Source organism: Chironomus tepperi, unplaced genomic scaffold (assembly GCF_022539635.2).
Source record: "Chironomus tepperi strain 1889 unplaced genomic scaffold, CSIRO-AGI_Ctep_v1 contig_415, whole genome shotgun sequence".
In the NCBI taxonomy this organism is placed as follows: domain Eukaryota; kingdom Metazoa; phylum Arthropoda; class Insecta; order Diptera; family Chironomidae; genus Chironomus; species Chironomus tepperi.
The window spans coordinates 206,472-218,861 of record NW_027226537.1 but is presented as its reverse complement, the minus strand read 5'-3'; the positions used below and the strand labels follow the sequence as shown (position 1 = coordinate 218,861).

General features: G+C 32.7%; 2 protein-coding genes across 2 annotated transcripts; one reads left to right on the top strand and one right to left on the bottom strand.

The window, feature by feature from the left end:
- Positions 1 to 204: 204 nt before the first annotated feature.
- Positions 205 to 3,921, top strand: LOC139097184 (coiled-coil domain-containing protein 40-like). The gene is given in 5 exon segments (XM_070648977.1): positions 205 to 645; positions 648 to 1,110; positions 1,581 to 1,723; positions 1,801 to 2,505; positions 2,812 to 3,921. Coding segments are annotated over 5 exon segments (2,646 nt in total). The 5' UTR covers positions 205 to 311; the 3' UTR covers positions 3,813 to 3,921.
- LOC139097186 (mitochondrial basic amino acids transporter) lies at positions 3,815 to 8,665 on the bottom strand. Its single transcript, XM_070648978.1, has 4 exons — positions 8,305 to 8,665; positions 6,307 to 6,521; positions 4,660 to 5,121; positions 3,815 to 4,597 (listed from the first exon to the last, which is right to left on the bottom strand). Exons 2-4 carry the CDS (start codon positions 6,338 to 6,340, stop codon positions 3,975 to 3,977), a joined length of 1,119 nt encoding a protein of 372 aa, XP_070505079.1. The 5' UTR covers positions 6,341 to 6,521; positions 8,305 to 8,665; the 3' UTR covers positions 3,815 to 3,974.
- Between the last annotated feature and the right edge of the window lie 3,725 nt (positions 8,666 to 12,390).

Sequence of the window (12,390 nt, the reverse complement as noted above, 5' to 3'; positions counted from 1 at the left end):
AATATTAATCAAAACATCATTTTCTGAGAATATACGCAACATTTGTTCTACACGCTGAATATGAAAAGTTCTTGATTAAATTCGCAACAAACTAGTTTAATCTAGTTTTAAATCTATTGCGTTTCAGCAAAAATTATCAAATCATCATTGACAAAACCATAGCAATCTATTGAAATTAAAATTATTTACTTTTGCCGAAAAAAAAGTTAGAATTTCCTGTCAAGCTGCATTTTATTGATCAAACTTTCGATTCTTTTTACCAAACTTCCAATTTAACATATCATTTACTCAACAAACTTCATTGAAGTAAGATGGATTTATTTCTTATTCCAAAAGAACCAGCAGACGATGAAGATCAAAATGATGAAGAAACAGAAGAGACTGGCTTACTTTCTGCTGATCATCCGTTAATGGAACGCTTCCAAAAGGCGTTAAAAGAACATTTACTCAAGGTTAAAAATCAATTGGAAAGCGAAATATCGGACATAAATCATGCTATTAAGGAGAAAAATGAAGAAGTAGGCGAAGTCGGGGCAAAACTTTTTGACCTTCAAAATGAGATCGAGAAGCAGCGTGAACAATTGGATAGATATAATGGACAGATACTAGACATCTCCGAGAGTCGACGTGCGCAAGAAGAAAGTGTTATAAAACTAAAGCAGAATACTACAAGAAAGAATCAGCATGCAAAGAGTCAAAAAGAAGAAATAATTTGGTGTCGCAAGAGATTGAAAGCATGCGGTCATTGGAAAGTGAAATTACCAAATGGAATACTGAAATTCAAAATGAAATAGCACTTGCTAAGCGTGTAGCAACAAAAGATTCAAAGGATCAACGATTGATCTCAGAGGAAAAAAAGAAGGTGGATATGCTGCTATTCAATCTTGATTCTGAAGTTCGTAAAAAGGAGATTGAATTGAGTAATATTGAGGAACAAATAAGAGATCATAGTGAAGCTGTTGCTAACTTGAATCAAAATCTTGCGGACTCTAATGCCGATTTAGAGGGACTACAGCAAGAGCATAAGAAGTTAATGCAGGCATGGGGTGAAGTCATCGTTTCTGTTCAACATCGTGACAAAATCTTATCAAAAGCTCGTATGGATTTACAGTAAGTTAAGCTAATATTGTAGATCTTTCATTTAAATATGAGTTAAAGGTAGTCCAAAGTAGTGAGTCCAAGTAGCTTGGTGGCGGTATGCATTAGGACTTTGGGACCTAACTATTGCAATACCGACCCTATGATCATGGGTTCGAGACTCGGCATGTAAAATTATTCACTTGTCCTTTTTCGAATCATGTGTAGTGGAATCGCGACTCAAAGACTTTGTAGCTTATAGCCAGTAATGTCATCAAAGAAGTGGTTCTGAATCATCCTGAATTGTAGGTCTACTGAGCGAGTTCTGGCGTAATCTCATTCGATAAGCAATAATTAGCCGTGACTCGCTCAAGCACAGTTCTGGATCTCAATGGTCTTAATTGCTAAAAGTTCTTTTTGATGGTAGTCAGGATTTGCATCATTTGTGATCGACTATATTTGAAATTAAGCAACCTTTTCTCAAACAATTTTAATTTTCACAGCAATGAACATGAGCAGCACAAGACTCTTCAATCTGGAATTGAAAATACCAAGAAATTCGTTCAAAAAGAACTCGAGACAAGCGAAAAGTTGAATGAGTTCAAAGACCGGTTGCTAAGAGATGTCACAAATATTGAAAAACAACGTAAGTTGCGCTTAACAATGATAAATTAATGTAGGCTCAGTCATGCATGAAATGACTTTATTTGTTTTTGTTTACAGTTCAAATGGCAGAGGGTGAAAACTCAAAAATGGATTTTAAAATTGCACATTTCCAATCGATATTGGAAAAGACTGAAGCGGATATTGAACAAGCACGTTCCGAAGGTTTATTGACGAAAAATCACCTGACTAAATTGATCAATAAGTTGGAGAAGTTGTCACGTCAAAAACTTGAGACTGAAGAGAAGATTCTTGACTTGTTGCAAGATCAAATTACAACAGATAAAGCCGGTCAACATCGCAGTCGACTTTTGAGAGAAGCACAAGAAAAACGAAGACTTTTGGAAATTCAGCTGTCGGAAACGGAAAATAAATTATCCGAGACAATTTTGGATCTTGAAAAGTGGCGTGGACTAGTCCAAAAATCAAAAGAAAATGTCGGTAAACTTCAGAAGCAGCACAATGATGTTGACTTTGAAGCAAATACAATTAATGAGGAAATTGAGAGGATTAAAGCAACAACCAAGAACAAAATGATTGCTTTGGACGCGATCCATAAACAGCTTGAATTGATGATTGAGAAATTAGGTGGAAAGGAAATGAATTTGAAGGAAATTCAAGTCATGGAGTTGGAAAAGAAGATTTCAGAAATTGATACACAAATTAAAGAGTTACAGCAGTTTTGGCTTAAACTTCAATCTCAAGTTGTTGCGATGTCTGAGAAGCGTGCTTCACAAATGGATGAGATTTTTGTTGGCAGGAAGCGTAAGTACTGAATATGTTAAAGTTGTTGTTTATTTATATGACGTCCAGTATTTGAGGTATTGTATCAAGCTCTGGGACACTTCAAAAGTAAAGGAATCCAAATGGACAACCTGTACGTAACGTCCAGTTTATAACTAGAACCACGGACGATCAATGACATTTTTTATGGATCATTCCGGAAAGAATGTCATTGATCGGCTCTAGGTCAAGTTACTAACTAGTCATTATGCCAAGCTGTCCACTCGGAGACGTTATTAAAAAACGAACCCAAACTCTATCACAACTAACTTCATTTAATCCTTACAGAACTAATGGTCATCGAGCAAAAGGCACTCAAAGTAGAAGGAGATTTGGAACAAAGTGCAAATGAGAATCGCGAGATTCTGCGAAATTTAAGTAATTTGAATGTGAAGCTTGATCAGTCAAGTTCAAAACTCTATGAGAAGCGTAAAATTCATGAAAAAGAGGAAATGGAATGCTTAATGGCGCATCAAGAGACAGTTGATAAACTGAAAGATGCTGAAATGAATATCATGGATATAGAACAAGACATGATTAACTTGGGTCAAGAAATTGAGGCATTGAAGAATGAAGTTAAGGAAAAGCATTATGAGACATTGTCTTGGGAAACAAAATTCAAAATGGCATGTGAAGCCAAAAAGATGCGTGATGATGAATTAGCAAACAGCAGTGAAATTGGCATCATGAAGTCAGAAATTCATCGAATGGAATTAAAATACTCAAATCTTAAAAAATTGCAAGAACGTATGGTTGAGGCACTCGAAAGTAGCGTTTATCATCGCGATCACATTTATGATGCGGCAAACACGCGCGAGAAGAAAACAGGAACAAAGATCAAGACACAATCGAATATTAAGCATAAGTTGAGTGAAATGAAAAATAAATTAAAAATTATCAATACAGAATTAATTGCGACACAACATCACGTCAGTGAAATACAGAAACGGGAAGAGATTTTAAGAGCTGAAATTGTGAATAAGGAACAAGATATTCAGACTGAGAAGATGCAGGATTGCTTGTTACAAACTGAAATTGAGCAAAGTTTGTTGATGAAGCATAGGAATTTGGAGACAATTGTTCTGTTACAGAAGAGAGCTAAGCGATATAAGCTGCTGACTAACTGCACCTATTTGCCAAAGATGAAGAGTGAAAATGCCATCGACATTGAGATGGAACGACTGGAAGAAATTCATGAAAATCTCACGAGTATTTTGGAAAATTTACAAAAAGATTTTCCAACTCAAAAATTTCAAATTGAGAAAATTTTACAGACTTTAAAATGCTAAAATTTGGTTTGTTTGTGTTTGTGTCTTTGTCATTATTGCACTGCAATGTCATATTTATTGTCATGAATATTTTTTTTTTTGTTCTTATAAATTATCACTTAAACTAATTAAGAAAAACTGCCTTATTTGAATGTCTTTTTTTGTCTAAAATATCCTTAAATGCTACTTTATAGGAACTCTCATGTCATCTTCTGTTAAATTTTGATTTAAAACTCCATCATTTATCCTGTAAAAATATTCATAACTTCGTCTCTGCTCCCTGAGTGTGTCTGATAAATGAACCATATCAGCATGACATGATGCTTCATGAAATCCATCCAATAATATCATATAACGGAACTTTTTGTGCTTATGTTGTGAATCAAAGTCTATTCTGTTAAATATGCGTGTAATAAATCCTTGATTATAGTCAATAATTGGCAATGGCTCAGCTATTGTAACATCTAGTGACTGCTGATTCTGGAAGAATTTCATGACATATGATACGACCAAGAAACAAACAGCATTCATTGGAAATGCTCTTATAAGTGTTGAGTTTAATCCACGTGTTAAAAATGCAGCACCTTCAGCTTGATAACTTTTCCTAATACAGTCCATAGCTCCATTATATTTTGGCTTTCCATCCATGCCGTCAACTTGAAGACGTGATTTTACAACATCAACTGGAAATGATATGAGCCATGAGAATGTACCCGCCAATCCACCGGCCATAAGTGTGTAAAATGCACTTGGATTTGATGTTTGTCTCATCATCATTTCGAATGAGACGAAGTATGATGCAAAGCCTGAATAAGGAAGTGAATTGTGAGTATAAAGTCATCAGATTATAATTATAGCCATAATTTACCTGGAACATCTCTTGCAACTGTGATTCCAAGTCCTTTAAAGACTCCTCTTCTGCCTTCATGCTTCCACAAATGTTTAAGACATGCAAATGGATTATTGTGCTTAATAGCACCAGGAATATCATTTTGGATCTGCATTCTACTCTTTACAAGTTCCATAGGACTACAAATTAACGTCTGACTAAGTCCAGCAGCTGAACCAGCACAAAAATGTGCAATTAATGATTCTGGATCTTTTGATTGTCTTTGTACATTTCCATAAACGCCAAATACAATTGCATTAAGTACGGAAATTGAGGCTAAAGGTGACGAAAGGCCGCGATAAAGACCACTGAGTGATTCCTTTTGCACAATTTTCTTCAGACAATCGTATGTGCCACGATAAAGTGGATTTTTATAATCTTGTGTTTGTAAGTGAACTTTTACTGTGTCAAATGGATGTCCAACAAGGAGACCGGCACAACCTATAAGAGAGAGCAAAATATGAGTAAGTAAATATGATGATAATAAGCTTGACTAAGTATAATGAAGACATTTCATAACATGGTAATTTAATCATTTTAATTAGTTTGTTTATTTGGCTTATTTTGAAGGACGAGGTTCGGTTGAGATTTTTATGTGTGAGCTATGGATGATTGAAAATGCTGATTTTTGCAATTGGACATGCTAAATTGCTATATTTAGAGCATTGCTGACAAGTTTTTAATTCCGAGCGATACAATTCATGAAGGCTCAGCAAGCGAGCCTTTATAGCTCTGTTAAAGCTCGTTTATTACCACCAAATCGTAGCCGTTTAGCTTTGCCATCATATGGTTGCCATTTGGCAATAGAAGCTGCTTCAGTATGGAATCATATGGCTGTCACTTAGCCATAGAAGCTACCGTATATGGCTGTTATCTCGTCACGGAAGTTTGCTCAGTATAGCATCATATGGCTGTCATTTGGCTATGTAAGCTGTCTCAGTATGGGATCATATGTCTGCCACATAAAGCCACCAAATGGAATCTACCTCTGTATGGCATAAAATGGCTGATATTTGGCCATGGAAGCTGCCGCAATGTGCCATCATATGGCTGCCATTTGGACATGGAAGCTGACTCAGTATGACATTAAATGGCTGCCAGATGAAGCCAATAAATGAAGCTGCAATAATGTGGCATCATATGACTGCCATTTGAACATGGTGCTATCGAGCCACCTTCACGTGAAAGCCATATAATGCAATACTGATCCGGCTTCAATTTTATGTCTATAAAAGAGCTTTAGCAAAGCCAATAAAGCTCCTTTGCGAAGCCTTGATCATCAGTGTTTCTCGGGATCAAAGTCAATTAGTTGAAAACTTATCAGCACTTGTACTTAAAACATTTAAAAATTCGAGCAGCTGACGTAATGAAAAAAAAAGAAACTAATGAACTTGAACCTCCCTCTCAAAAATAGCAAACTCATTGAAACTTGAAAAGTGTGCTTGAAAGAGCCTTAAAAAAAGTCAAATAATTCGCGCCTTATCAATGAAGGAATTCATCGAGCGAGAAGAAAATCACAATGTTGATGTCATAATTGTATTTTATAATGAGAAATTTAAATCGCACTGCGTAGTTCTTTAATTGCTGAATAAATCAAAATGAATGTAATTTTTTATGGTGACTTACCACCCAAGCATCCTGCGACGAAGTCTAGAGCCATTTTGTATATATATTTTTTTTTGAACTTTTTTCCTTAAGGTGCTATAATTTGTAGTTGCTCTGTGAAGTCGAGCACTGGTGCTTGTTGTCTTGTCCTCTATTAAGGCACTGTCAAAAATCAGTCTTTTTAATACTGGTTAAGCTGCTTTAAATTGTCGCAGACTTATATTCAGTTTAGACCTCTGTAATGGAGGATTGTCAAATTAATAATGATTCAAATATTTCAAAATTCCATAGTTTTTATTGATAAAGGATGATATTTTTATTTAAGAATTATAAAAAAAACGGGCGGGTCACTCGAAGGGGTCAACTTTATATTATTTTTTTTATAAATGCGATAACTGAGTACATTTTTTATTATTTTTCATAAACGTGATTGTCACATTTTTGTCGCCTGCTCTGCTTAGTCATGTGATTTTAAAATATTTTATAATCATTATATGTCAACTTATTTAGAAAGAAAATATATAACAAAGTTGATATTAATGGATGTTTCATCTTTGGGTCAATATTTATTCATATTCAAGTGTAATCTCAATTGGCTGTTTGTAAACAAGACAGATATTTGATAATAATTGAGTTCTGTGTTGATAAACATTGAGGAAGAACACTTTGGTATTATAATAGATCGTTGCACTTAAGATTTATAGAAACAATGTCGATTGATGAAGAGGAAGAAGGAAGAATAAAAATTATATAAATTCATGTTGGGTTGCGGATGTGTTTGACATGACACGGACACGATTGACTTGAGTGTCTTTTGTCTTTATTTTTTACTAATCAGTAGAATTATAATGTCATTAATTAAATTCATTTGTTGTTAAGTAAACCCCTTAAAATAATATTGGGGTTCTTACAGCAAAATCTGTTTACGACGATAGAAATTGCTGTTTTTTATTTTGCTCATGTTTTTTCAAGTTTTGAATTGAAAATATTATTTACTATAAAAAACTATTATTATTTTTAAAAATTGAGTTTAAGGAAACATAAATAGAAAATATTATGATAGTTAATATTCCGTTTTGCCCAACTTTTGCTTTCTTATCATCTTACAATTTGCGTTTTTATGTAAATTTAAAAATATTTTCATTGTAACTTATAAATCCTATCAATCCTTAAAATATTCAGATATTCGTCCGAAAATTGTACAATTTTCACAATTCTTCTATTAGGGGCCGTTCACTTATTACGTTCAAAGAGTGAGGTGAAGGTTATAAATCTGATTTAAACAATTGAAATTTCAATAATTCAAATATTCATTTCAAGTTTATTTTTGAAAAAAGTTCATTATTTTGTAAGGTAATAAATGAACGGTCTTAAAGAAAAGTTAAAAAATTATACAATTTTTAAGATTTTTCCGATGTTCAATTTGATCAAAATATTACAAACTAAGCGACAAAGACAGAAATTCTTGATCAGAAGTTAGAATTAAGCAAAACTCGAAGTCGACTCGGATTGTATGAAAAGGTCAAGAACTCTATAAATTTGGAATAAGGATCTAAATTTGTTGTCCGTAAAACAAATTTATTAAAGTTATATAAATAACAATATTTTACTGAAAATAGTTCAATTAGACTATTTGAGGTAGAATTTGTATAGATTCTAATTGATTACATCCAAGCTCAATTGAATACATCAAATTTAAAAGCAATATTGTTAGAATTCAATTTCTTAGACTTAGAAATTCTTAATGTTTAGCAACATCTTTTTTTAACTAGATCTGACAATTTTTAATGGATTTCGAACGAGCTCAAAATATTCCGAGATTGCATTGTTCTCAATTTTCGTGATATAAAGAATTTTCCTAAGTCGAGACAACAAGAATCTTTAGCAACTTGATCACCATTTGACCAAAATATTTAAATTTTGATTAAATTCTAAATCCGTCAATTCTTTTTTATAATTTTCAACTAATATCAAACTTCACTATGGTTTTGGGTTTTTCTACAAACGTCATTAACTTACTTAATTTATTTTTTTGAAAAATTGATAAAAATCAAGAGCAAACTTTCAAGCTTTTTCTTGTTTTTTGTAGAATCAATTTTTATGATGCGTCAATATACTTGATAATGAATTTTTTTATATTATATATTATCATTATTAAGTAAAAGGAAACCTTTTTTAGTGTCTTTTTCTTCTGACTTTTTCTATTTTGCACTTGTACACCCGATGATCAAAATCACTGAATCAGGTGCGCAACTATTAAAAACTCAATCGAAAACCAGCAACAACTCACTTTTTAATTACATTTAATTTCAAAAAAATCAAATTTTAATTAAAAATTTGATGAATATTCAACTTTTTCGTTCTCAACTCAATGAAATCTCGGGATTAACTGACATCTCAAATATATTCAATCTCAAAGTGATATTTTTTCGCATAGTACATGGAGATAGTGGAAGAAAGGTTATCAGTGAACATGTCTACTCGTCATTTATATATTAATATGTTATGTATTGAATGAATTCATTAATCTCAGAGCTATTTAACTGTCATATAGGCTATATTTTATGTAAATTATGATCTAAAAAAGGAGATCATTGTACTAATAGCATAAATTTCAAGGGTTCATAGTTGAGGATCAGAGCGATTAATTGCCATTTCTAAAGAGGCCTTTACCGAGCGACACAAATGAAGAGGGGTCCGTCAAGGAGTCAAGGTGGGCATTCAAGACTCGACCAAGGCTCTATTATTAACATCATATAAAAGCCACCTGAACATGATATCCATATGACAGCAATATGATGACTCCATTTGAATGTCACATGTGCCACACGTGTCACATATGGATTGGCACAAGGAGGCGCTCCATTTAACTGTCATAGACATGTCACATGAATGCGGCTTCTATTTGATGCTAATAAAAGAGGTTTAGTACAACCTTAAAACCTTTATAATAGAGCCTTCTCAATTTATGTCGCTCGGGATAGGCCTATTACGGAATATTTGGTTATCAGTTACTTTTTCTTGAGAAATACGTCACAATGTAATTAGATTTTATTATAATCTTAAAAACCTTTAAAGGTTCCATTTGTAGATGGTTCTAGAAATTTAAAAACCACTAATTTAATCCATACAAATTCAACCCAGCAACAGAAACAAATCTTTTGTTTATAATTCTTTAATGATTTGCTAATCTTGTCTCTAAGTTGAACCATAACTTGCATCATAATTCATTTTTATGAAATTTTTGATTCATTGTCCATGAACAGATAAGGAGCATTGTCATAAGTATGGTTTACATAATTGAGTATGATCAGTTACATGGATTGAGTATACTTCTAAGCATGCTCATTTAGATGACATATGCATTGTCTGTTAGAGGTCCATTCTTACTTTTTAAAAAGACATTCCTTCCAACAGATGTATTTAAAAATATATTCATTCATCACATAAAATAGTTGTTGATGTTCAATCCTAGAATAGTCTCAACCTTTATCAGCATTGTTTACATATTAAAAATAGAATTTCTTCTTTGTGGCTGCTTTATGGTCACTCCATACACCCATTTTTATTTAATTTCTGAGAAGATACAGCAAAATGCGATTGATTGGTGACAGTAGAATTTTTTTTTGGTCTTATCAGTAAATAGTCATAAAGAACAAGTATACTAAGTAAATGAGAGAGAATGTTGAGAATTTCGGAAGAAAAAAATCGGATGAGACGTTTTGCGTTCATTAAATTCTTTCAGTTTACATTTTAAAAGAAGAAAAAGATTAAATTGGAATAAGAAATAAATTTAATTAAAACAGTGTAATGTGTCATAAATTGGGTTAAAGTTACGATTGATTAAGTCAATCTTCTGATGATTTATTGATTATTTTCTGGGTTTAATCAAAAAAACTATCAAAATTAATAAAAAGCATGGAAAAATGTGATTGAAGAATAAGTGAAAAGAAGTGTGACTCTAAGCCGGTGCAAAGTTCAATTAAGCTTAGAATTGGCATTAAGTTAAATCCGCACTTTTCCAAAACCATATTTTGGGTCAAAATGTGCGGTTTTGCGGTTTTCGAAAAGCCGCTTAAAGAAACCCTAGCCATTTTTCCTCATTGCTAGGTTTCACTTCACTAGTGTTGTGTCTGAGCAGATTGGAATCTAGATTGAGCTTTATACAGACAAATCAGCCAGTGCAAGAATAAGGTATTTATGGCCGAATTGTTAGACAACATACCCGTTATCTGTAGAACTTATTGTGACAACGATTCCTATTGTAATAGAGAACGATCATATAATCATTATATAGAGTACTGACCATATGACAATGATTCGTATAATGCTCACTACAATACATCTAAGTACATATCAGGACTGCCTCAAGATTTAATTTTGAATGAAATTCGACACATAAAACAGCTTGGTGTGCAAAAGTATTCTTGCTGCCCTTTACTTATTACGCAACACGAAAAATTTGACTTTTTGACCCCTTCCTCCAACTTTCTATCTTAAAGTATTATGTAATAATTGAACAATATCTAATGTAATTCTTTTGAGCTAATATTTAGTACAAACATTTAATAAATAATATTTATTTAAGATTCGCATCAATTTCAGCTAAAATATACGTCACGAAAGTGTGATCTTCTTAACTAATACATCGTAATAAATTTAATGTGCCACACAACGATTAATGACAAAATCTTGTTGATATTTATTTAGATTATTCTTCAAACATCCACTTTTTACCACATTTTAAGATGCATCTAGTTTCGAGCAGTTCAATAATATTTTATCAGTATCATAAGATTCAGCCATAATTCATTCATAATTCTCATTATTGCCATCAGGGTGTGTTCATTACATGAACTGTAAACAAACGTTTGTTGCTCTATTAAGGAATAATATTTTCATGACGATAAGCGTATTTTCCTCTATAATGCGTCTTAATGACGTATAATGTGGAGGCTTGTACATAAATTTCCAAAGAGATTACAAAAAATTTTGAGTTATAATTTTGAGTTCTAATTTTTTCAGAGCATTTTACAGTGTAATGATTAAACGTTTGACTTTTGACACATGCTTTACAATGTATTTTACTTATAAAATGTTTAATTGAGGTTAATTTTCATTTAAAGTTTGTAAACTTTCATTTCCTCAAAGCAGATTAGCGTGCTTTATTTTTGTATAACATAAACGACGCTAATTACGACTTTTTGTAAAAAGAAGAAATTGACGAGGAACCAAGTGTAGATTTCAATGTCAAAAATTGCTTATCATCCTGAGACAATTGTCCAGAAAATTTCAGTTCCATAGTCCAAAATTACAACCCCTTCCTCAAAGCAACAGCTCATAATATTCATTTCCTAACAAGTTCATTGTAAAATATCCCGTGAAATATAAAGTCAGCCTTATCAATGAAAATGAATTCATGCTTCGCATTTTATTCTATTCTTATCTGTCAATATTTATGATTAATTTACTATTAATAACCCGAAAAGTATAATGTGTTCGCTAGGGCACCACTTACTTATTTACTAACATATCTGGTCGTACAGATCAATTGCGATCAATTGCCTCATTTAGAAATCTTTTACAACTGTCTCTATGGCAATTCTATCGCAAGCTTCCGTATGCCAATTGATGATATCAAATTTAATGCTATCTCTATTGTCAGTTTCTTTCCTTGGCCCTTCCTCATGCTCTGTTGCCATCAATAAAGTTTGACTTAAAAACCTTATTTAATGGAGCTACATTAGAGCACCATTACGTCACCGCATGAACGGTATGATGCAAAGCTACCCAGACGGCATCGTATGACTGATTTCAACTCATTTTCATCGCAAAAATTGCAGTTCATCTCATTGTGTCGCTCGGGTAATTTATTGATCCTATAAAGCACATTGGATTTTAAAAAAGTTTTGATATGCTGATTTCTATTGGATCTATTTCAGTAAAAATTGTAATCTTACCTACATAGTTAGTATCGATCTTGTCATAAGTGAAAGGTCCATTATAAGCTTTGAAAATTCTAATGACGAGTCAGTTTTGAAGATTTAAAGTACCCAATAGCAGAGACGTAGCCAGAAATGTGTGCGGTTTTTGTTTCAAAGAAGT

Bases quoted from the DNA above. Each gene is read 5' to 3' on its own strand.
- LOC139097186 (XM_070648978.1), bottom strand. From the start codon at position 6,340: ATGGCTCTAGACTTCGTCGCAGGATGCTTGGGTG. The intron at 5,122-6,306 runs GTAAGTCACCAT...TCTCTCTTATAG, and splicing joins CGTCGCAGGATGCTTGGGTG to GTTGTGCCGGTCTCCTTGTT. The intron at 4,598-4,659 runs GTAAATTATGGC...TTCCTTATTCAG, and splicing joins AGTTGCAAGAGATGTTCCAG to GCTTTGCATCATACTTCGTC.